The 23,833-nt window shown below is 39.4% G+C and overlaps 1 protein-coding gene across 1 annotated transcript; it reads left to right on the top strand.

Moving 5' to 3' along the window:
- The first annotated feature begins 226 nt into the window (after nucleotides 1–226).
- On the top strand, nucleotides 227–23,231 carry LOC145446343 (centrosomal protein of 120 kDa-like). The gene is made up of 20 exons (XM_080324608.1): nucleotides 227–374; nucleotides 966–1,122; nucleotides 4,063–4,177; nucleotides 7,415–7,556; nucleotides 7,623–7,759; nucleotides 7,888–8,070; nucleotides 8,757–8,981; nucleotides 9,570–9,704; nucleotides 10,611–10,755; nucleotides 11,506–11,653; nucleotides 12,469–12,618; nucleotides 13,286–13,483; nucleotides 13,552–13,657; nucleotides 14,469–14,591; nucleotides 15,344–15,526; nucleotides 15,647–15,759; nucleotides 15,824–15,920; nucleotides 16,659–16,853; nucleotides 19,040–19,164; nucleotides 22,474–23,231. Exons 1-20 carry the CDS (start codon nucleotides 332–334, stop codon nucleotides 22,715–22,717), a joined length of 2,964 nt encoding a protein of 987 aa, XP_080180734.1. The 5' UTR covers nucleotides 227–331; the 3' UTR covers nucleotides 22,718–23,231.
- The last annotated feature ends 602 nt before the right edge of the window (nucleotides 23,232–23,833 follow it).

Genomic DNA, 23,833 nt, shown 5'->3' with positions numbered 1-23,833 from the left:
ACAACAGCCGGATTGAGTGAAGCTGTAATGTCAAGTCAATAATGTGTAGAGTATGGCTGGGGGCCTATATCAGCTATGCTATGGATGGTACTGTACTGTCTGTACAGTGTATAGGTACCAGTAATTAAAACTTCAGGTAGAGTGTAGATCGGTCACCGTGAAAAGTCGACGATAACTATGGAATTACAATTTGTATGGAAATTATGTTGATAAGACCTCTTGGTATACATGGTGATCATTCTAACAGTTAACCGATTGTGTTTTTTCGTTCAGTATGCTATTTTACCCGAGGTTATTTAAGTTTGTTTGACGCTCAGCAGACTCACACAATATGCAGAAGGATCTCTACCTTGTGGTCGTGTCAATTCTTGAGGGTAAATATATGCGCTACGGTATTGAGACTTTTTGTTTTGAAATAAATATAAGAATTTTTCAAATTTTTCTGGCTACCCCATGAAACTGTTAGGTTGCCTGAAAAGAAAAACGATACAGACGTGTTCATTGATATTGACTAATAAATTTTTAAATTTTATTTAATTATAACATTAACAAGTGAAATCCAACAAGATGGTAATTTTATCTATACTTGTCATCTGTCGGACCAAAAAAGTAATCAAACATTTCATGTGCGAATTGTTACTTAGACCACGGGTCTAATTCAAATTCGATGTCGTTGTAAACCTTAATGACATACAAAAGTGCAACAATTGAATAGTAGGACTCTAGGACATATCGAAATGAACCCGAATATTTTCGGCTGACACTCGTCAGGGGTAATTGTTAGCAACCAGTAGAGAATTGGAAAGAATATTATTTATCAACAATCGTATCACCAAATTTGTAGCCATATTAAGGACTGTATTGTTCTATTTTGGATATCACCAGAAATTGTGACCATAATGACTGTATCGTAATATTTTAGATTTTGATGCTGATTTTGACCACACATCCTCGTCTTCTTGCAGGTCGGAACTTTCCAAACAGGAGCAAGTTTCAAATAGTTTCAGAATGCAGATTTGATGGAGAATTACTTTGTACCGACCCCGTCGAGCACACCAGCTCTCCCAATTTCACCACAGAGCTAGCGTGGGAGCTCGATAAAAAAGCGTTGCATCAGCACAGGTATGCTTATAATCTTGTCACGCCAAGTCATCCAGAAAAACGGCAAAATGTAACTCAATGTCTCTGATTTTCATTAAAATCGATATGCTTACAACACCTTTTTTCTTGATTTTAAGAAAAATATTTGATCAAAATAGGTTAACTTGAACGAAAAAATGTCAAAAATTTATACACGCAATACACAATGATTGGTCAAATTGAGATTGTTCAGGATGACACTTTCACACTTGGTCATTTACATCCTACTTAATACTTTTTCCCCTTGTTTGACTCCCGAGTTTGCAAAGTTAGACCTTTTGACCCCATGATTTTGTTTGTAACTTTAAAAATCAATCACGCGCAGTGGCGGCTCGTCCTATAGGGCAACTGGGGCATTGCCCCACCTAAAATTCTGTTCAATAACAATTTAACCATTTATAGACGCACAGCAATCAATATATACCGAGATCACAGCGAAACCCGCGTTCTTCTTGTGCTTTCGCTTGCAAACGCCCATACATAGCGAAGTCTCTGCGAAAATCGAATTCTCTTCTGTGTTTTCGCTTTGTGAATGCCTAGCCGGGACTTGCCCCGGTAGCGCTCATAACAAGCTTTCACTATCTATTCTCTCAAAGCCGCGCACAATAAAGAAACGGTGATTTACTCTCTCCTATTCGTAAAATGGCCGAGCAACCGGGGCAAATATGCCTACTCGCCCTTAAGGTGTGATGTAACAATCGTATCTATATCTGAACTCGGTTACCGTAATATGCGTTGAGTCGACCTTTGCTGGTATAGGTCGATTTTGACGGTGTTTTGCACCATGATAATTCTTGAAACTTGGTATGATATGTCGTGAAGGTAGTATTTAACACTGCTCCAAGTTTCAGGCTTGCTACTTAAAGATAATGGTAGTAATTCCGTTTCCGAAGTTCAGTGTGTGCTGATCTATCATGTACATGGTACAGCAAACAGATTTTACTCAAAAGCCGGTATTGGTCTCCATTGATTTTGACGATGTTCTATACCGAGATCGGTCATGACATTTGGCACGGTAAGTGTTAGTATCGACCGCTGTAACAAGTTTTAAGTTTGTCACTGAACTATGTGGGTGGTAATTTCGTTTCCAAAGTCGAGTAAGAGCTGACTCTTCATTTATCGCCAACAAATTTACGCAAAAGCCGTTATTGGTCTCTATTGATTTTAACGATGTTCCATACCTAGATCTGTCATGAGCTTTCACACGGTATGTCTTGATTTTAGTATCGAACGCGGTGCCAAGTCTTAAAGTTGACACTCAATGATTGAGGCAGTTATTTCGTTTTCGAGGTCGAGTATGGTAGAGATGCGCGCTGATCTGATACTTAGCCTACCTACGTCATTGCGGATCTCACGCAAAAGCCGGTGTCGGTCTGTGCTAATCTATAGTCTGCGTTCCATAACGAGATCGGTGATGATATTTCCATGATGATCGCATGAAACAGCTAACCAAGATTCTCGGTTTACATTCAAATATTCACATAATTTTATGTTCGCCAATGTCCATTTCACTGTGAAATTGTGGCCTTCAAACCATTTGCTTACAATCCCCTGTCAATTGCGATAGCTATTTCATTTTCGATGTCGGCTAACAGCTGATCATTCGATCAGCCTATTCCTCGATCTATTTTACTCAAAGTTCGGTGTTCGTCTGTTTGCATTGATTTTGACAGTGTACCATACAGGAATGGGTTGTGAGATTGCGTATGCTACTTCTCGATGATTTCTTGTAACAGTATACTAAGTTACGGCTTTTATTCATGTATTTATATATTAATATATTTTCCAACGGCGATTTCGCAGCAGACTTATAGACAGTAAACCGTATGTGTTGTGTCACAGTCTCCAGTTTCAAGGCCAAAATGTCCAATGTTGTTCCGAGACCGAAGTTCCGAGGCTGCTGTCCTTAGTTCTTCAAAGACCATTCAAATTGATGTTCTGGATTCAATATGACATGCCCAATCTATGAGATAACAATTGCCTATGTGTCCGAACTCGTTGACCTTTCCAGTTAGGCTTACGCAATCTCTCGAGTTCTAGTCATTGGAATTAGTCAGGTCAAGTCAAGTGCGAACATGAATCGTATTGAATCTTTATTCCGTACGTAGTTTACGCAGTTGCCTTTAGAGCGAAAATGAGAGGTCTAGAAGTTGTCCAGTCTATTGATCCAATCGTACGCCGGGTGCCTCCGCTTTGGTTGCCTATTATCACCTGGTCGTAACCAGAGATGGCCACAGTCCGGTTCAGGAGCCGGAGCAGGATTTCAATGTTTTTTTACCTGGCCGGACTGGATCCGGATTTCGAATTTGGGGTGACGGTCGGATTTTAGGGTCTATCGATTTGCGTAATCTATAACTCTACCATGAAATCAAAACGCACGCTACTAAGGATGACCTCATACTTGATTCGTGGCATAGGGACGATTCTTAGTTCACGTACATTTTGTAAAATAATCCTTTGATTAAAAATAAATGAATAAAACATTTGTTACCACACTTCAAGTCACGGCTCACCGGCAAACCTCTCGCGGCACCTACGTTAAAATCACTGTTGTCGGGAAATTCATGTGACCATCATAAAGTTACTTTTTTACGTTGGAAAACGCCATTGTGACGTCATGTTGATAAAAGTCGCTCGCAGCCCTTGCCCCACCACCCGATATTGTCACGAGCCGCCACTGATCACGCGTAATGTCATTTTCAATTGCAAGTACCACAGAAATAGCAATTTTTGAATGGCCATATCGTCGGTTCTAGTCGACCGATTTTGATGAAGTTTTGTTTCCTGGAATTAGAAAAACCTGTTTTGTAAGCGTACCAATTTACATGACAATCCGAGATGGTGGGTTGCATGGCCTGGATCAACTGACATGGAAGTTGAAAAATATTTCCAACTGACACAAACCCTTACATTGCTTTACAGAATGCAAAGAACACCAATAAAACTTCAGTGCTACGCTGTAAACATATCAAATGGAGTTAGAGAACAGATCGGATATGTCCTGTTGGACCTTAGACTGGCACAACAGAAACCACAGGTTTGAAATGATAGCCCCTTCCATTAATTTCCTAAAACTTTGAAGATACTCTTATGGTACAGAAATTCAATATAGAATTGTGTGATACATTCATATTGAAAGGAACCCGAATAAACATGTTTAGAGTAGGGTTGGATTATCCGGATAACCGTTAACCGGTTAACCGCAGGTATTTTTTCTATCTGATATCCGGATACTATTCCGCCGGTTAACCGGATAAAAGATTATCGTTGCTAATGCGTTTTACACTTTTTAATAAGTTTGGACATTCTTTGTTACGTAAGAGGCGCACTTCCGCTGAACGCAATTAAACCTTAGTTCACACTTCTATTACCTTACACTTTTAAGTGTTTTAACTACGGTACCGGAACTCCTAAAAATGGATGAGTGAAAGTCACTATCATGTCACCAAGAAAGCATGATGGATGATTCTTTTAATACAAAAAGCATAATGGATGATTCTTTGAATACAAAAAAGCATAATGGATGATTCTATTAATACAAGACTGCATTCTCATTAGAAGGTAAATTCTGTGAAGTGTCAGTTGAAAGGCTTCGACTACAAGCTAGCTTGAAGTGACTGAATTCAAGAGACGGAATTTAAACGTTTCAAAAGTGATAATCCAGTTTGGGGCTACTTTCTAAGATCAAGAAATGGTGAGAGGGCAAAATGTGAAACCTGCGAAAGCACAATATCTTGTAAAGGTGGATCTACAGGAGCAATGAGAAACCACCTTGGTTTAAAACATAAGATTGTTCTTGACACAAAGAAAGCAAAACAGCAAGTTTCCTTGGAGAACACTAACAAATATTCCGCAGGTACTAGCAAGATTAAAAGCTATTTTAAGCCTACCGAAGAGTCACTGGAGAGGGTTGTTGCAGAGCTAGCAGCTGTGGACAGAATATCTTTCAACACTATAGCTACTAGTAAGCAGCTGAGACGAGCATTTTTAGCAAGAGGGTACAAGCTACCATAAACGGTGCAAAATGTCAGAAGTATTATCATGATATTTTTTCAAACACTGAAAAAAGATACAAAGGAAAAAATTGAAATAAAAAAAGAGACTGGAAAGTTCTGTTCTGTCACTCTTGATGAATATACAAGCACAAGAAGCAGAAGATACATGAACTTAAACCTGCACTATGATTCAGACCCCGTTAATTTAGGAATGGTAAGAATCAAAGGTTCTCTTCCAGCTGAAAGAGTAGCGAATTTGGTGGAAGAAAGATTGCAGGAGTTTGGCCTCAAGACGGAAGACATTGTTGCAGCTACGACAGATGGAGCCAGTGTGATGAAGAGTTTTGGAAGAATGATTTGTTGCGTCCACCAGCTCTGCTTTGCGCATGGTTATCATTTAGCAGTAACTGACTTCTTGTACGCAAGGAAAAATCTCATTGAAGGATTAGAGAAAGAAGGGGAAAGTAGTAATACTGGATCTGATTCAGAATTTTTTTCAGAAGAGGAGATGGAAGAAGCTGATGAAGTTGATATAGATCCAGTAGAGACTGAGACAACCGGTGTAGAACTTCAGTGGTTTGTTGTGGAAGTGATAAGCAAGGTAAGAACAGTGGTCAAAATGTTTCGCAAAAGTTCTCTCAAGAACGAAATTCTGCAAAAGCATATCCAAGCACAATTGAATACAGAGCTGAACTTAATTCTAGATTCAAAGACCAGATGGAACAGTCTTTTAGAGATGATTAAAACATTTGTAAGAGCAGAAAAATGCATCAGAATGGCTCTTGTTGAGATTGGAACTTCTATTACCATTACGAACGCGGAAATCAAGATTCTCTATGATCTGATTGATGTGCTTGCACCAATTAAACATGCTGTAGATGGACTTTGCAGAAGGGACGCTACACTTCTAACCGCGGAGCGGATTCACGAATTTGTGCTTGAATCTCTTTCCGATTCTAATTCTGCATACTCAACATCTCTCAAGTCTCATCTTGAGGTAAGGATCAAGGAAAGAAGAGATGCATGTCTGGTTCATCTAATTGAATATTTGCATGATCCTAATTTTCTGATGGAGAGCAAGCTTGATACATTTGGCGAATACGGAAACAGAAACAAGATGTATGCTCTTGCAGCAACCTTAATGCAAAAGTTGATTGAGGTAGCAAAGCCTGGTCCTAGAGAACACAGCCAGTTGATATCTCTCGCTTCTACCACGGAATGTAGAGGATCATCACGTGAATCTCTCAAGGACGAATTAGAGCGAGCTATTATGTCGGTATCAATTCCAGTATCAGCTAGTCGTCCTTCTAGTAGTCCATCAAACCTAAACAGAAAAATGGTCCAGAAGGAATGTGAAGTCTTTGAAGCGTCTGGGAAACGACCTGCCAACCTTCAGACTCTCTACGAAGCGCTGCTTACAATTCAGCCCACTTCTGTGGAAGCAGAAAGAGCATTCAGTACATGTGGACTCTTCGTTACAAAACTCCGTTCCCGTCTTCAGGATTCCACAATTGATGCATTGTGCTTCATAAGGAGGGCGTTGCAGAAGCAGTGAACATTAAATTTGCGTGTTTTTTTTTCTCGCATTTGCTCGTACTGCGCGTGTACGTAGATCCACAACAAAACTGTAATGATTTTACAATATATTTTTCATGCAAACCTCGTGAAATCGATTGTCTCACTTAGCAGTAGTTATCCGGTTAACCGGTTAGATAAATTTCAAATATCCGGATAGTAAAAATTATTGATATCCGAACTAACCCTAGTTTAGAGTGAGAAAAATGAGTAAGCCTATATTATGAATCCGAGGCCTTCGATATCACCCAAGAGTTTCACATAAATTAGTTGAACCTGACTTAAACTCGACACTGAACAGTAAACAGTATGACTTGAACTCGAGCCTTAACACTCTGACTCGGACTCGACCCTTTTCTCCCTGACTTGAACTCGGACTTGACTCGGTGGTGAATTGAAAATGACTCAACTTGACTTGAGTCAAATCTATATAAGCAAAACTGACTTGTGTCTCGGAACTTTGTTACTTGGTTAGCCTACCCAGATATAATTCCATACCAAAATTATGTTTTGTTATTTATTCCTGTATCATTAATCAAATTCGCCCATTCATATTTAGGTATATTTCGAAATGAATATACTATTCAATTGTGTACTGAAGTTCTGTACCAACAAAAAGCTCTCCCGTTTCATTAACCTTGATATTCACGGATACATTTATCATATTATATGTAACATCTCTCATTTGCCTACTGATATTACAGGGCGCCAAATGGTATAACTTACTGAGCAGTAAGTACTCACGAATGAAGCCAGCTATTAAAATAGGAATGGCGCTGGAAGACGATCACCCTTCTCAAGAGAATGCGTTCAAAGCTCGCGAAGCCCCGCCAAGGATTGAAAAACGTAACTGTTGCATAATGTTAGATTGAGAAATCATTAACGTATTCAACTGTGTTAATCTATTTCCAGTGACGGGCTCGCCTAAAAAGGAAATAATTCCAGTTTTGGAAAAGGACGAGGGATATTTTCAAATTGGTGATCCGAAATATTGCAAAGATATGTTTGTATTGTCAGTTACGGTGGCGTTTGCTGCTAATTTGGAACAGGTAAGAGTTTGTATGCGTACTGCTGGTGATTAGGTCTGAGTGATTCAATTTTGAATTGAGTATTAGGCTTTTAGTATTAGAGTATCGTTTAATATGAAATGATGATTTATTTTTATTGGTTTCAACAGCTTATTTCGTCCGACAAAATGCTGGCGAAAGCCAACACAGAGTTTTTCTTCTACTACACACTTTTGGGGAACGACGTGGCAAACGACCCATTTTCAAATCTACTAAATCCCGATTTTTTGCCGGAAAGGGCGTCGGTGCGATTGCGAAGTTCGCCTTTGGCTCTGCGGTCCTACTTTTCACAGGTATGTGTGATATTGTGAAGTAGATCACGTCAAAGTAGTCAGCGTTGCTACCCAAATAGAAGTAATGTCGTAAATTCGTAGTCAACTACAAGTACCGTACAAGTAGAAATTTAAAGGACATGTCAAAACTCTGAAAATCCGAAAAGTAGTCAATAAGTTTCAAAAGGTAGATTTGTCCACTGTCAGTATTTTAAAAAAATAACATAAATTTTCTTTCAAATTTTGCTGGCTGCCCCATGAAATTGTTCCGTTGTTTCAAAAAAAACATCATGCATAACAAATTTTGCTCAATTCCACATGTAGAAACTAAGTTATTGAAGTACAATAGCTAAATTTGTTGTATCGTTTTTTGACAACATAATCCCAGAATTATGACTGGAAACTGAAATAACTTCACTTCTATGGGTTGGAATTGTGTCAAATTTGTTTTGCATCGTTTTTTTAGACCACTCGCCAATTTCATGGGGTTGACAGTGAAATGAAAAAAAAAATTCAATTTTCTTTAATAAATTTATATCTTCAAACTCCTGTGCATTCACATCTGCCCATTGAAATCGAGCCAAATTTGGTGTGTAGCTTTTCTAGGCAACCTAACAGTGTAATCCCCGGAATCTGGGGAAAAAATTAATTTTTGGACAATCCTACTGACATTTAGAGGTGTTTGAAGTCCTAAATCACTTTTCCAGCCATGTGGAAACCTACAAATCCACCTCTGTTCGGATGACCACTCGTTCGGTTCTGCCGACATTCCGCTGAGCGCCTTGTTCAAAGAACCTTCAAAAGACCTCAATCTGAAACCGGCCGTTATCGAAGACGCGTTCATCATTATACCCACTGGGTCGACCCAAGCTGGTGCTAGCGCTAAAGTCGGAGTTTCGATATGCTTAAAAAGAGAAGATGTGGTTCCCATGGTTTGTTGTGTTGCTGTCCCTTTTAATGTTGATGGTGTCTCTACTAGAGCCAGACTGATTACATTGAGTCGCCAATATTACCGAGTCAATATCAGGGCTGTAACCAAGCCACAAGTCAATCTCACTTTTATGGTGAGTCACGTTGAGTCATTTTCAATTCATCACCGAGTCGAGTCAGGTTTTTCCGAAAGAATTTGCTTCACTTTTTGAAAATGCAAAACACGACTTCAATGGGATTCGAAACAAACAAGTAATATATCGTTGGATTCAGAATTTCAACGCCTAACCAACTACGCCACGAAGCAAAACGGGAGCAGCTCAACGGAGCGTGTATATAATCAAGAAGACGAGATAACCTTGTTGTAAAACTGTACATGTTTTGGTTACTTCCTTATAGAGTCCACAGCTTATACCTAGTGTGAATATAATATGCTATTCACTGCGACAGAGATGTCATCTTTCAAACAAGCCATGAGTGACTGCTTTTCCTCAACTAATTCGATCGATATTCAGACTGCGTATTTATTTATGGTGGAACGCTCTACCATGTATTGATAGATTCGACATGTTCTTTTGGTGATATTGCAGAGTCCGGATGGCAAGGGAATTGAGAATCCACTTTTGGGTTCGCCATCGATCGCCCCGCAGGAAGTGCCAGAAAAGGAGAATCCAGTCGGCAAGAAAACAACGACTCGTCAAAACGAATCTCCTTTCAAGCCTGCGGTGAGTCGTTAACATTGATTCCTAGCAACCATTCATTTGTTCAACGTGTCAGTATCACTGCGCTGTAGCCTGCAGGGTTGTTCAAATTTTTTTTTTTTTCCCGGATTCTGGGGATTCACTGATTAAATTGTTTGGTTGCCTAAAAAACGCTGCATGCCAAATTTAGCTCGATGGCAACGCTCAGGAGTCTGAAAATTTTGAATTTATTATAAAAAAATTGGAAAATTTTAAATTCTACTTTCAAACCAATGAAATTGTCAAGCTGTCTAAAAGAACGACGCTTACCAATTTTTGCTTACTTCCAACTTGTACAAGCGAAGTTATTGCAGTTGAAAATTTTGGATTCGCAAAAATAGCCTGGACGGCGGGTAATCCCAGAATTGTTAATGAAAAACTCAAATAACTTTGCTTCTACTGATTGAAATTGTGTCAAGTGATATTTGAAGAGCTTCTTGGAGGTACAGAACTTCAATGTACCATTGAATAGTACATTCATATTGAAATGAACCCGAATATTTTTTCGCCTGACACTCGTCAGGGGTAATCGTCAGCAACTAGTAGAGAATTGAACAGAACATTGTATATCAACAATCGTATCACAAAATATGACGTCAACAGCATGAAATTTTGAATAAGCGTTCAATGTACTCTTTTTAGATGGCACACGAACTACTTTTGTTGACACAGTCTTGGCTGGTGTATTTTGATAAAAGCTGTTCACATGAATGCAGAGAAGTTTTTGAAATGCCCCTTTAGCTAGACGTTGTATCTTTTGAATATCGGCCGAATAGATATCAGTGAAGGTGCTAATTTGCCTGTCTTATCAGTATTGACTCAAAAATCGGATATCGGTCCGGCTCTTGTTAGGATTTATGCATGGAGATAATGTACGATTAATTTTTTCAGGACGACCCGAGACATACATCAAGCCCAGATCTGAGCTACGAAGCCCAGCCTAAGCCACGCAGAAAGCCTGCTCATGACCAGGGTTTTCGTGATGGGAGGAAAATGACAGAGGACAACGCAGATTCGCGCAAAACTCCTGATCCAGGTAAAGTGTTTTTTTCGTCTGAACTATAGTTCTTGTAAAAGTGTGGCATGATCAATTCGATTGCAAATAAAGTATTAGACTTTTTGTCAAGTATTCAAGTATCACTTATTGTGACATCGTACGAGTATGGATCTTGTAGAAAAATATAATGATGGTTCTACACAGGGTTGTAACCAAGTCACAAGGTTCTGAGTCACAAGTCAATGTCACTTTTATAGTTTTGACTCGAGTCATTTTCAATTCACCACAGTGTCTGGTCCGAGTCCAAAGTCAGCGAGCAGGGGGCTGAGTCCGAGTCATCGTGTTTTGACTCGAGTCCGAGTCTAAGTCATTGCGTTCGTTGTTTGGTTTTGAGTTAAAATCTTGTTGAACCATCTTTTTAAAACTCTTTTTGGTGATATCGAATGCTTCAACTTCATAATTTACTAATTTTCCTCACTTAACAGTTTCTAGTCGCATTTTCAAGTACCAGTACTTATAGACGAAATACCAATTGTGTGATAACTTTACTATTCTGCGAAATTACAAGGAAATGTCGGCCTTGGCCGTCCAAGTCTCGCGTCATATGACTTGATCCGAGTCATGACTCGAGTACAAGTCGAGTCAATGTAAAAATTGACGCTAGTTGAGTCATTTTACGCAGTTGAAAAATCACTTGAGTCAAGTCGTGTCACCAAAACATCGCCACTCGAGTCAAGTCACGACTCGAGTCATTACAACCCTGACGCTAATCGATCTAAACTTCTGCAGTTTCGCAAGCAACGGAAGCTACTGAGATTTCGACGACCACTTCGACGCATCCTGTGATTCCGCCGCAATCCGTCCATTTCAAGTTCTCTCTTCAATTCCAAAGTCTGATGAATGTCGATCTTCCGTTCGTCTGTAACGCGTACTTGAAGTAAGATGCAGATTCGCTGATTTTTCATTGTTTTTGTGCGGTATAACCAGATAGACCAGTGATTACCAACCGCGGCTCCAAGGTAGCCTTCTTCCGCCTCTGATTGATCTCCAATATGCCACAAAAATATAATAGACTACAATTATTGTGCGTTTCTGTGAACAGTTACAGTCAATGTCTTTATATGAATGAGAGATATTAGTTATGTCGAAAGCCGTCCAAGGCCGCTTCTGTAAACTGGGAAAGAGAATTCTCGCAGACTAGCGTCGAACGCATGGATGAACACCGTCAGACAATGATATATCTTGAGTTCTGCTGGTCATAGACCTTTATATATCGTCTCTGTGAAGAGTAAATTTAGTCCAATATTACTCAGCGTATAATCCTCTGCAAACATCTGCATTAGGTGCTGGAATGTATGAGGAACTATGGCATAACGACATAATAGTATGATGTAGCACTGATATCTATTTTAAGTTTATTTCAATGTATAGCACTCGCCAATCTGCGTCTATCAATGCTAAAATAACCGATATAGAATCTATAGAAGTCTATGTGCATGCTTTTGAATTAGCTAGATGGTGCGATCCAGAGGTAGGCTAGCTACCTTTGAATTTCTGTTATATATAGCCTACTCGAGTGTTTTCATGCGGCTCCATATGTACTCTGAAGTTTGAAATGCCGCTCCTACATATAAAAAGGTTGAGAACCACTGACATAGGCCTAATTAGAAGCTTTGGGCAACTTGAAATTTTTTATCTTTTGCATTATAGATTAGAATTACAATTGTATTTTTATTCCGGTTTATATTTCAGATATTCCTATCCGTTTTTCGGAAGCGCCGCCCCCGTTCTGACTCACCCACCCGTCGAAGTGCCGAAAAGGATCGAAACAACTTTACCCCAATCATTGTGTACGTTTGACTTTGCGTGCGCTGAGACCGTGCTTCAAAACACTTTTAGCAGGTAAGCAAAGCAGCGGGGCCGTAACGACTCGAGTCACAATTTTTTGGTGACTCGACTTGACTCGAGTCATTTTTTCAAATGCGTAAAATGACTCGACTCGAGTCAATTTTTGTATTGACTCGACTTGTACTAGAATCATTGTGCATGACTCGAACCAAGTCATATGACTCGAGACTAGGACGGCCAAGACAGACATTTCATGGTAACTCCGAAGAATAGTAAAGTCATCACATGATTGGTATTTCATCTATCAGTCCTGATACTTGGATAATAGGGCCAGAAACTGTTGAGACTGAGGAAAATGATAATATTATGATTGCGAGCCATTCTATATCACTCGAGCAGAGTTGAAAAAAGTGGGAAAAACGGAACAGTGAACATATTGACTTGAACTTGAGTCAAAACACTATGACTCGGACTCGAACCTTTACTAGCTGACTTGGACTCGAACGTGACTCGGTGCTGAATTGAAATTGACTTGACTTGACTCGACTCAAAACTATAAAAGTGAGATTGACTTGTGACTTGGTTACAACCCTGGTAACCAGTAGAGATTCCCAAAGAAATTCGAAAATACTCTGGGTTTATTTTGATATGATTATAATATTCAATTCCACATTGAAGTTATGTACCTCCATCAAATATTAATCACTATTTTTTTCCACAGAGCCCCTCTCATAGTGGAATTGTGGCACGCCGATAAAGATAGCGGCAATATGCTTGTGGCCAACGCCGCTATTCCGCTACAAGCTATTTTACGCGAACAACCGACCCAGTTCGCTTTAAACGACTTGCAAGCTGGGAAAGGAAAGCTTTGCTCGAGATTGTCAACTCATCTCAAGCTGCCTCTGGTCTCCGTGCAAGGGTTGGTCGATATTGGCTTATCGCGTGTTCTATTACATTTTTTTATCGTAAGTGTATTTTGATACTCAGGTCCGAGACCAAAGTGGCCGATGTGAACGTGGCGATGGTGCTGGAGAATTTGGGTCCGGTTCATGAGAGAACTGTTGTCATGAAAAATCAAAAAAGAAGTGCCGAGGTAAAATTGTGAATAGTAATGGTGTGACTTTGCTGAATATTGTTCTTCGTGGCAAAGTCGGCCAACCAGAATATTTTCAGCTTTTCACAATTATATTAGAATTATAATTATAGCTACACAGTATTTTTTTTAAATTAGATTAGAATTACTGAATTCGTAAAAACTCGGAAATTGAATTAAGTTCATAATTGGAAAGAAATGCAACAAAAATTCAGTTCACTTCATATGAATTCATATGGAGAAGCTATTGGTGATAAGTAAATTCAAGAAGGAGAATCACACCAAAGTATCAAACACAATCAATCGTGTGCATTGTGCAAGTTAGACTTTTGAGAATTGACCGCTGTATGCAGACTTGACAACTGGAAAATTTTCAGCTTTCAAATCAGATTCAAATTAGAATTATTGCTACGAAGTTTTTTTTTCCAAATTGGAGTAGAATTATAATTATAGCTATACAGTTATTTCCAAATTAGATGACAACTAAAGGTATAGCTGCACAGTTACTGAATTCGCGAAAACTTGTACATTGAATGAAGATTTGTTAATATCAATTCATTCTTATGTGCATGAGAATAACAAATGTATGTACAGCAAGCTTGTCTTGTTTCGCACTATACAGTTAACCAGCAGCATTTTCAGGTTAACCTGAAATTGGATTACAATTAAAATCGGATCATAGAAAGATTTCATAAATTAGATTAGAATTAAATTACCGGCATTTCGCATAATCAGTTTAATCACACAATGTTCAAATCTGTGTTGAACCGACGGACCTTGAATAAAACTTGAGGTTGTTTATCAATGTCAGCCTGCGGGAGAGAAGGCTCCCTCTCGGCCTCAGTTTGAAGACGAACGCAAGTCCGCAGAATACGGGGCTGCCGTGGAGCTCGAGCTTTGGAAAGAGCAACAGGAACATGATTTTGAACACAAGGTAATGGCGGCATGTCTTCACAGCTTTCGAATTTATTTAATCGGAGTTATTTAGTGACATCACGGATGAGTAGAATATTCGAAAATATGATACGGTGGCTGTATCACGCGGTTCAGATAATATATCAGATAATATGATACGGAGGCTGTATCACGCGGTTCTCACGGCAATTCTGAACTGGGCCTAAACTATTTGCAATTTTTGCTAACTCAACCCAAAACTTGTTTCTGCCAGGGTTGTAACCAATTCACAAGGTTCCCAGTCACAAGTCAATCTTACTTTTATTGTTTTGACTCGAGTCGAGTCATTTTCAATTCACCACCGTGTCATAGTGTTTTGACTCGAGTCCGAGTCCAAGTCGTTATGTTCACTGGTCAGTTTACAGTTCAACCAACATTTTTCAACTCTGCTTGAGTGATATAGAATGGCTCGCATTCATGATATCGTAATTTTCCACTTTCTGGCCCTATTTTTCAAGTATCAAGACTGATAGACAAAATATTAATGATGCAGTAACTTTGCTAATTCTCGAAGTTACAATGAAATTTCTGTCTTGGCCATCACAGTCTCGAGTCATATGACTAGGTTCGAGTCATGCACATTGACTCAAGTACAAGTCGAGTCAATACGAAAATTGACTCGAGTCGAGTCATTTTACCATTTGAAAAAATGACTCAATTAAATTCGAGTCACCAAAAAATCAAAAAACTTCACTACTGACCACCTCTTAACGGTACCCGTTTTGTTTTTAGCTGAGAGAGAAGGAGATTGCGCACATGCAGAACTTGGCGAGGGAATGGCAGAAGAGAGACAAGGAGAGAGAGGCCATGTTGGCCAAGACCTTGTCCGAATACGGTCAGCTGGAGACGAAATTGAGGAAATCACTGACCGACGTCGAGGCGCGAGAGAAGCAAGTGCGGCACAACGAGCAAGAGGTGATTTTGATTAAAAAAAATTGGAGAGAATATTGAGATATGAAATTTTGGGAAAAAATCGAGCTCATTTCAATATGAATACAATATTCAATTCAAATCGATTTGTTTTCTGTTTTCCAGTTGCTGAGACTCCGTAACGAAGTCCAACGTGAGCGTGAGCAACTCCTGTCTCAGGCGAAAGAATCCGGGGCCAGAATGAAAGAGGATTGCGTACGGCAAGTACAGCTGGAAAGGTACGAGTTCTAAAAACGCGCTTACTATCGGATATGTGCCCAAATCCCCATTCTGTGTTTCAAGGTCGCGCATTTCCGACTTGGAAGACGATAAAGCCAAACTCAAGTCGCGACTGAACGATGCAGACCGCAGATACGCGACATTGGAGCAGAAATTTGAGGTGACCGACTCACCATGGATTTATGGGGACTAGAACCTATAAAATTTGAAAATAACACAAAATTTCCAATGTTTTTATTTTTGGTGGGGGGTATTTCAACATGATACCTCTGGTCTTGCGTTATGGCCGCTTATCTCACCAAAAAAATGAGTAAAACTTGCAAAATTTCAATTGTACTGAGCAGTGGGCATACTGTTGGTGATTTATATTTCTGCGAAAATGTTCAATAGTGTTATTCTCTATCGTAAAATTTCGTTATATCGCTTCATCATAAACTGAAAATTTGTACGATATTTTTGTTGTAGATGACATACTTGTGTGTTTCGCAAAAGCCAACGACCTAATTTTCGTTAGGCCTACAATGGTCTGAGTTACAGAACCTCACAGCAAACTTTTGAAAGAAAATTGAATCATGATATTTCAAAACTTAATTTTTTCAAGATGATTTGCACATAATCCTACAATCCTGGCTGGAACTACAATTTGTGATATTTTGTTTACAGCATTGCGACACCTAGCAGTTGTAAAAATTTCATGGTAATGAGGCAGCACTTTCTGAGATATCGTTGTTGAGGTGCTAGTCCCATTAACCTATTTTTAGTGCGAACCCCTAAAAAATCTTATAGAGATTCTGCTGTTGACGATGAAATACATCGGATTCTTATTGAAAATTCGTTGTATATATTTACTGTTCTACAAGACGTATTGCATAACATCGACAACCTCTTCCCCTTCAAGGCCTTCAAATTGCAACAAACGAATTTGCCTGAAGTTCGAGTTCAGTCTGAGCTGCAGCTTCTCACTTTGGAAAAGAACGAACTGGAGAGGAAGCTTGAAACCGTGAGCAAATCCAAACTGCATTACAAGCAACAGTGGGGGCGCGCTCTCAAGGAATTGGCCAGGCTCAAGCAGAAGGAGCAAGAACGAGCCATGGTGGGTCGTGCAGATTGTTAATAATGTGAAATAGTATCTTTAATCAAAGAGTGTAACAAACAACAATTATGTTCTTATACAATTGACTAATATATTCATATTGAAATAACCTTGATATTTTCGTATACTATAAAAGACTTCAAGGCACATAAATGGAAGAATGAAAGAAGACAAGACGAATGTATTTTTGTGTCGACTTTTATCAAAATATGGCAACCTAGGCTGTGCTCTGCTAAAAATAGTACACAGAGCCTCGATTATTCGAAATTCTAAAACTAGTCGCTGACGAGTGTCAGCCAAAAATATTCTGATTTATTTCCATATCAATGTATTATTCAATTTTCTGTTGAAGTTTTGTACCTCCAAGAGGCTCCTCGATCATTCTAATCTAATTTGGAATAACCAGTGTAGTTATAACTCTAATTCCAATCTAATTTGAAAAAAAAAACTAACTATAATTCTGGTCGAATTTGTAAAAATTACTGCACAATTGAATGGTATATTCATATTTAAATAAACCCGAATATTTTCGGCTGACCATCGTCAGGGGTAATCGTCAGCAACTAGTAGAGGATTCGAAAGAACAGTGTATATCAACAATCGTAACACAAAATGTGACGTCACCAGCACGAAATGTCGAATACGAGAGCGTTCAATGTACTATTTTTACATGATACACGAACTCTTTTTGTTGACACAGCCTTGGCTGGTGTATTTAGATAAAAGTCGACTCCAAGGCACACAAATGAAAGTGTGAGCGACCCTTTCCGAGTATGCGAAATCTGTCGTCTCAGTCATTTTTCGCACAGGCGGGATTATCCAACAAGTGTTTGCCAATTGCAGAATTTATGGCCTTTGATTGTTCCGCATCAATCTTGAGCGGGTGAGTTAAGGGTGAGCTTTTCACCGAGCGTGTTCTAATGAATCTAGGGACATGCTGATTTATGCGTTCCTGCAAGCGCTTTGACGTTCTTCCCACGTAGCCACAATCACAGTGACACTTAAATTCGTAAACTACATTTTGGTTGCTCACATCCATCTACCTTGGATAGGGCCTATTTCCACCCGCTTTGAAAAGCAATTGATTTCAGCGGTCAACAAGTGTTACGACACAGTGAAGACCAACGTGATTTTCACGACAACGCAACTGCTCCCTGCAACACGTAAAGACGTGCTACCCGCACTTCAGCAAAGCAATGTAGTTTACGAATATAAGTGCCACTGTGATTGTGGCTACGTGGGAAGAACGTCAAAGCGCTTGCAGGAACGCATAAATCAGCATGTCCCTGTATTCATTAGAACACGCTCGGTGAAAAGCTCACCCTTAACTCACCCGCTCAAGATTGATGCGGAACAATCAAAGGCCATAAATTCTGCAATTGGCAAACACTTGTTGGATAATCCCGCCTGTGCGAAAAATGACCGAGACGACAGATTTCGCATACTCGGAAAGGGTCGCTCACACTTTCATTTGTGCGCCTTGGAGTCGACTTTTATCAAAATACACCAGCCAAGGCTGTGTCAACAAAAAGAGTTCGTGTATCATCTAAAAATAGTACATTGAACGCTCTCGTATTCGACATTTCGTGCTGGTGACGTCATATTTTGTGTTACGATTGTTGATATACGCTGTTCTTTCGAATTCTCTACTAGTTGCTGACGATCACCCCTGACGAGTGTCAGCCGAAAATATTCGGGTTCATTTCAATATGAATATACTATTCCATTGTATATTGAAGCTCTTTACCTCAAAGAAGCTGTTCAAAAAAACTGTAGCTAAAATTCGAATCTAATTTGGAAAAAACTATAGTTATAATTCTAATTCTAATCTAATTTGAAAAAAAAAATGTAACTATAATTCTAGTCGAATTTGGAAAAAACTGTATCTAAAATTCGAATCTAATTTGGAAAAAACTATAGTTATAATTCTAATTCTGATATAATTTGCAAATAAACTGTAGCTATAGTTCTAATTCTGGTCGAATTTGAAAAAAACTGTAGCTACAATTTGAATCTAATTTGTAAAAAACTATAGTCTGTTTATATCTGCTTACTGCCGAAGCTAGTAGACAACGCGCGTTTCTTACAGAAGTCTTGGAATAGAAGATGAACTTTTTCATTGACTCGATTCCGATGTATGCTGTCAGCTCCGATTGCGTATTTACCGGCCCGCAAATTTTTCTCAGGCCACGTTACGAAGGCAACAAGACGAATTGCAAATGATGCGATCCCGTTATCTGGCCGACGAGGAACGCGACGCTAATTCGCGCGGGCAGAAAGAGCTGCTCGAAATAAGACAGGAACTGGACAGGTTTGAAATATATTACAAGTTAATGCGGGGTATTTTCATGCAGCGTCGTAATGACTCGAGTCATGAGTCAGTTTTTGGTGAATCAACTTGACTCGAGTCATTTTCTTAATACAATTGAATAGCACAGTGCTTCTCAACCTGTGTGACGGTTCGCACTAGTGCGAATGAAAAAAATTTCAGTGCGAATGACGAGCGTGGTGCGAATGAAAAATCCGGATGAGTGCGAATGAAAATTGTTCATGTTTCTCACTTTTTCCGACGTGGACTAATTCAAATAAACACGATATTAAGTACAGTGAGCCCGTAAATTTCGTCGTTTGGAAGCAATTCTAAAAACTTGTTGGTAGCTAGGCTTTTCTAGTTCACAAGTGAGGAACGCTCCCGATGCGTGTATAATGCAAAGTTGGAGATAATATTTCCTCGCGAGAGGATTACGTCACTGCATGGAAAAAAGAAGGAGTTCAATCGGTATCGGTTGCTCACCTGCTCGGAAACATCCACCGTGTATGGATTGGATATATACGGACCTTGTAGGAATGTAGGTAATAGTAGCTGATGCCAGCGTTGACATTTGGCATATTTGAATGCAAAATATTGGAATTTTGGCACACATGCATATTGGTTAACAGCAGAATTTAGCGTTTCTTCAACTATAACAATTAGCACATTAGATCTATAACAAGTGTTGTTTACTCGTGTACCTAACCAAGGATTAGAGGCTGTTTTAAATAAAATTGGTGTAAGCACATTAGTGTCTTACGTCCAATGAATATTTATCTTGCATCACATCGAATTATTAAGTCACTGGGCAGTTTATCTACTGAACACTGACCAGTCCAATGGCCTGTTTGTAATGCGAACTCCACAATTTAGGCTTAGACACGCTTTCCTGTTCTTGGACTGATGATGTCAGGCCAAGTCTAGATCGCACGTAAAGGCATAGGCCTATATATAACATATTGGTGATTCCACTAAGCTTGCTGATCCAGAGGAAAAGTTTGCCTAGTTCGTGTTCGTACCGCCTTTGCACTACAAACTTTGTAATACTCCGCACTCTACCGGTTTAGCTTGAGCAGATGAGCAGTGAGCACCCTCTGCAGAGCAAAATCGAATACACCAAGCCGTATGTCTTACGATATTCCTTATGCAGCCTAATTTAGGCTTAATTAGACTGTTGAACCTTATTACTCTTTATGTATAACGATATGTGGGATAGTAACGATAATTTGACATTATTTCAGTCAGTTTTCCAATATTGTACGATTAACCTAAGAGCCATCCCGCAGTAGGCTACCCAGGCCGATATAACTGTGTGTTAATCAAGAATCTTATGTGAGTAATAATTATTCAAGAAGGTGAAAGTGTTGGCTTTGACAACACAAGGATGCCGAACATTGTTATTGAAAGATATGCTGACTTGTGAACTGCATAGATAAGAAGTGAATGAAGCCTAAGCTTATCCATAAACAACAGTCATCAATTACTCGGATTGTGTGGGTTTGTATAGCAATGCATTCATGATTTTAACGCCCACCGTACCATCCAGTCATCTAATATTAGGGTTACCATATTTTGGAATCGGGAAATGAGGACACTATTTCAAAATTTTCAAACACAGAATACCGGTGGAAAATCCTGAAAAAGTGGTAAATTTTTACCACTTCGTAGTCGGTTGACTAAAATAAAAAAAAAGGTCAACTTTCGCTCAGCTCCCGAAATACCCTCCGGAGCGTCACTTCGGTGCTGATTTACGGCATCTCAGCCGAATTTTGCTATATATTTGACCAAAATTCCTAAAAAAAAAGGAGGACAAATCCTCCTAAAGGAGGACGTATGGTAACCCTATCTAACATACCTTAGTACGCGAAGCATCTTTTCGAATGTTGTCAGAAAAATGAACCAAAGGTGCTAGTCGCAACATTGATGCTACGATTCAAGTGCAGTTTCACTATTTTGTGCTTTCTAAATGCAAGCACATTTACATCGCGATGACGTAACATGTGGATTTAGTTGCAAAGTGATATTGTTGCGAGAGAATATTGTTCTTGGGTTCGCCCTTTAAGCTTTCAAGGAAATCACTGCACGATACCCCGGAAACTGCAACGAATTTCTTGAGAACAATGGGCGTGCGATATCTGTGATTTTTCTACTGCAGTGATTTTAGTGCTTGATTAGTCAATAATACGATACGCTGAATGTAAAATAATTAAGCTCTGTACCTCCAAGAAGCTCTTCGAATACAAAAGTGATAAATTTCTTCATTTTCTTTTCGTGTACTAAATTTCGGCTGACTGGTGCGAATGAAATTATTTTTCAAAAAAAAGTGCGAATGGAGCTCAAAAAGGTTGAAAAGCACTGGAATAGCATATTCATATTGAAATGAAGCCGAATATTTTTGGCTGACACTCGTCAGGGGTAATTGTCAGCAACTAGTAGAGAATCGGAAAGAACATTGTATGTCAACAATCGTATCACATACAAAGTTCTTTCCAATTCTCTACTAGTTGCTGACGATTACCCCTGGCGAGTGTCAGCCGAAAATATCCGGGTTCATTTCAATATGAATATGCTATTCAATTGTATATTGAAGTTATGTACCTTCAAGAAGCTTTTCCTAAATACGAAAAATGAATTGACTTGAGAGAAACTCGGGCTACCAAGCCAGTTTATTCGAACTTCGAAGAATAGTGAGGTCAGCACATTATTGGTATTTCGTCTATCAGTACTGATACTTGAAAAATGTGGCCAAAAACTGGTAAAATGAAGAAAATTTGTACACTATGAATGTGAGGCATTCGATATCACCCAAGCAGAATTGTATAAAAGGGGTTTTAACGTCGGAGTTGTAACCAAGTCACAAGTCAATCTCACATTTTTAGTTTTGACTCGAATCAAGTCGAGTCATTTTTAATTCACAGCCGAGTCAAGTCCAAGTCATTGAGTAGAGGGTCGAGTGCGAGTCATAGCGTTCACAGTTCAGTTTTAAGTTCAATTATGTTCAACCCACTTTTTCAACTCTGCTCCAGTGATATAGAATGGCTCGCATTCATAATAGTAATTATTCTCAGTTTTAACAGTTTCTGGCCCTATTTTCCAAGTATCAGGACTGATAGACGAAATACCAATCATGGGGTCACTTTACTATTCTTCGAAGTTACAATGAAATGTTTGTCTTGGCCGTTCTAGTTTCGAGTCATATGACTCGACCCGAGTCGTGCGCAATGACTCGAGTACAAGTCGAGTCAATACACAAGTGGAGTCAACAAAAATTGACAACCCCAGATTGTATCAATGCCTTTTATTCCACAGAATCAAAGCGAAAGACCAGTCCGCCGAAAAGCGCTCAGATATCGGTATCGCCATGGCTCTGCCAAACGAAAACGCTGATCCCCTGATACGACCAAGTGACGCGTCCGAAGAGCATGTCGCCCGTTTGATAGAAGAGAGAGACACTCTGCTACGCACCGGAGTCTATTCCAAACAGGACCGCATCATCGAAGAATTGGACAGGCAAATTCGAGATACCATTGCAAAGAGAACGCTGTCATCGTAGTTTTGATGTTTGTTGTGAATAAAAAATGGAATTTGAATTATGTGCTATAGATGTTGGCTTGTGTCTCGATCCATTGCTTGATGATTCATCATATGATAGCAGTTAAGTGTCTGTGCGTCGTTTTTATTAATAAACAGGCTACACAATTTCAATATACTATCGAATAGTCAATAGTGTATTCGTATTGACATAAATGCGAATATTTTCGGCTGACACTCGCCAGGAGTAATCGTCAATGACTTTGGTAGTAAACCCAGAACTTGTATGTGTGTACGATTGTTGATATACAATGTTCTTTCCAATTCTCTGTTAGTTGTTGGACGAGTGCCAGCCTAAAATATTTGGGGTTATTTCAATAAAAATGCATTTTTTTTTTTTTTTTAGTCAGGCGACGCGTCTTCAGACTATATTTGCGCGGGTCTTTCAGTTACACGTATTCTGTGATCTGTTTTTGTTTGTCCTGTACTGTTGACTGCGGCTATGAAACTTTTGTATTATATAGACATTTTTAAAACGTGTCTGTATTGGTGCGGCGTTGGGCAACTAGAGGGGGGTGTTATCGAAGTTTTTCTCGGCAGGACAAACGAGATAATTCTGGTCTAATTAAAGCAAAATGCCGGTAATCTTTTGGGTGAAATGGAAGAATCACATACAGGGGTTTTAAAGCAGTTGTATATTTTAAACTGCTCCGGCGCTCTTTTCTATCATGAATTAGCTCCGTCTCCGCAGCCCATTAATGCCACTGATCTGGTCTGGAAGCTATCGAACGATTTAGTCGGTAGTCGCTGACAAGAACAACGGAACCGTCGTTTTGCGTGGGTATGCGCCGTGATAATTACTTCTTGACGCTTGTCGATGTCATGGCCGAACAAGAACGCACCTAACTCCATGCCATTGCTGTGCACAGCATCAAAACACGGATGCGACATTTTAATACAGTGGTTCCCAACGTGGGCGATATCGCCCCCCAGGGGGCGATTTGTCGGTCCAGGGGGGCGATTGCGCGTTGAAATGGCTATATTGGCGCTCATGACCATATCTGCCACACCCAATCCCTCAATTGGGATGGGGTTCCCACAGTTTTCTCGTGAATTAACATTAATTAAATTATAAAGT

Source organism: Botryllus schlosseri, chromosome 9 (genome assembly GCF_051294905.1).
Source record: "Botryllus schlosseri isolate E-star chromosome 9, Bs_hap1, whole genome shotgun sequence".
NCBI classification, from domain to species: Eukaryota; Metazoa; Chordata; class Ascidiacea; order Stolidobranchia; family Styelidae; genus Botryllus; species Botryllus schlosseri.
This window is presented reverse-complemented; position numbering and strand designations above follow the sequence as displayed.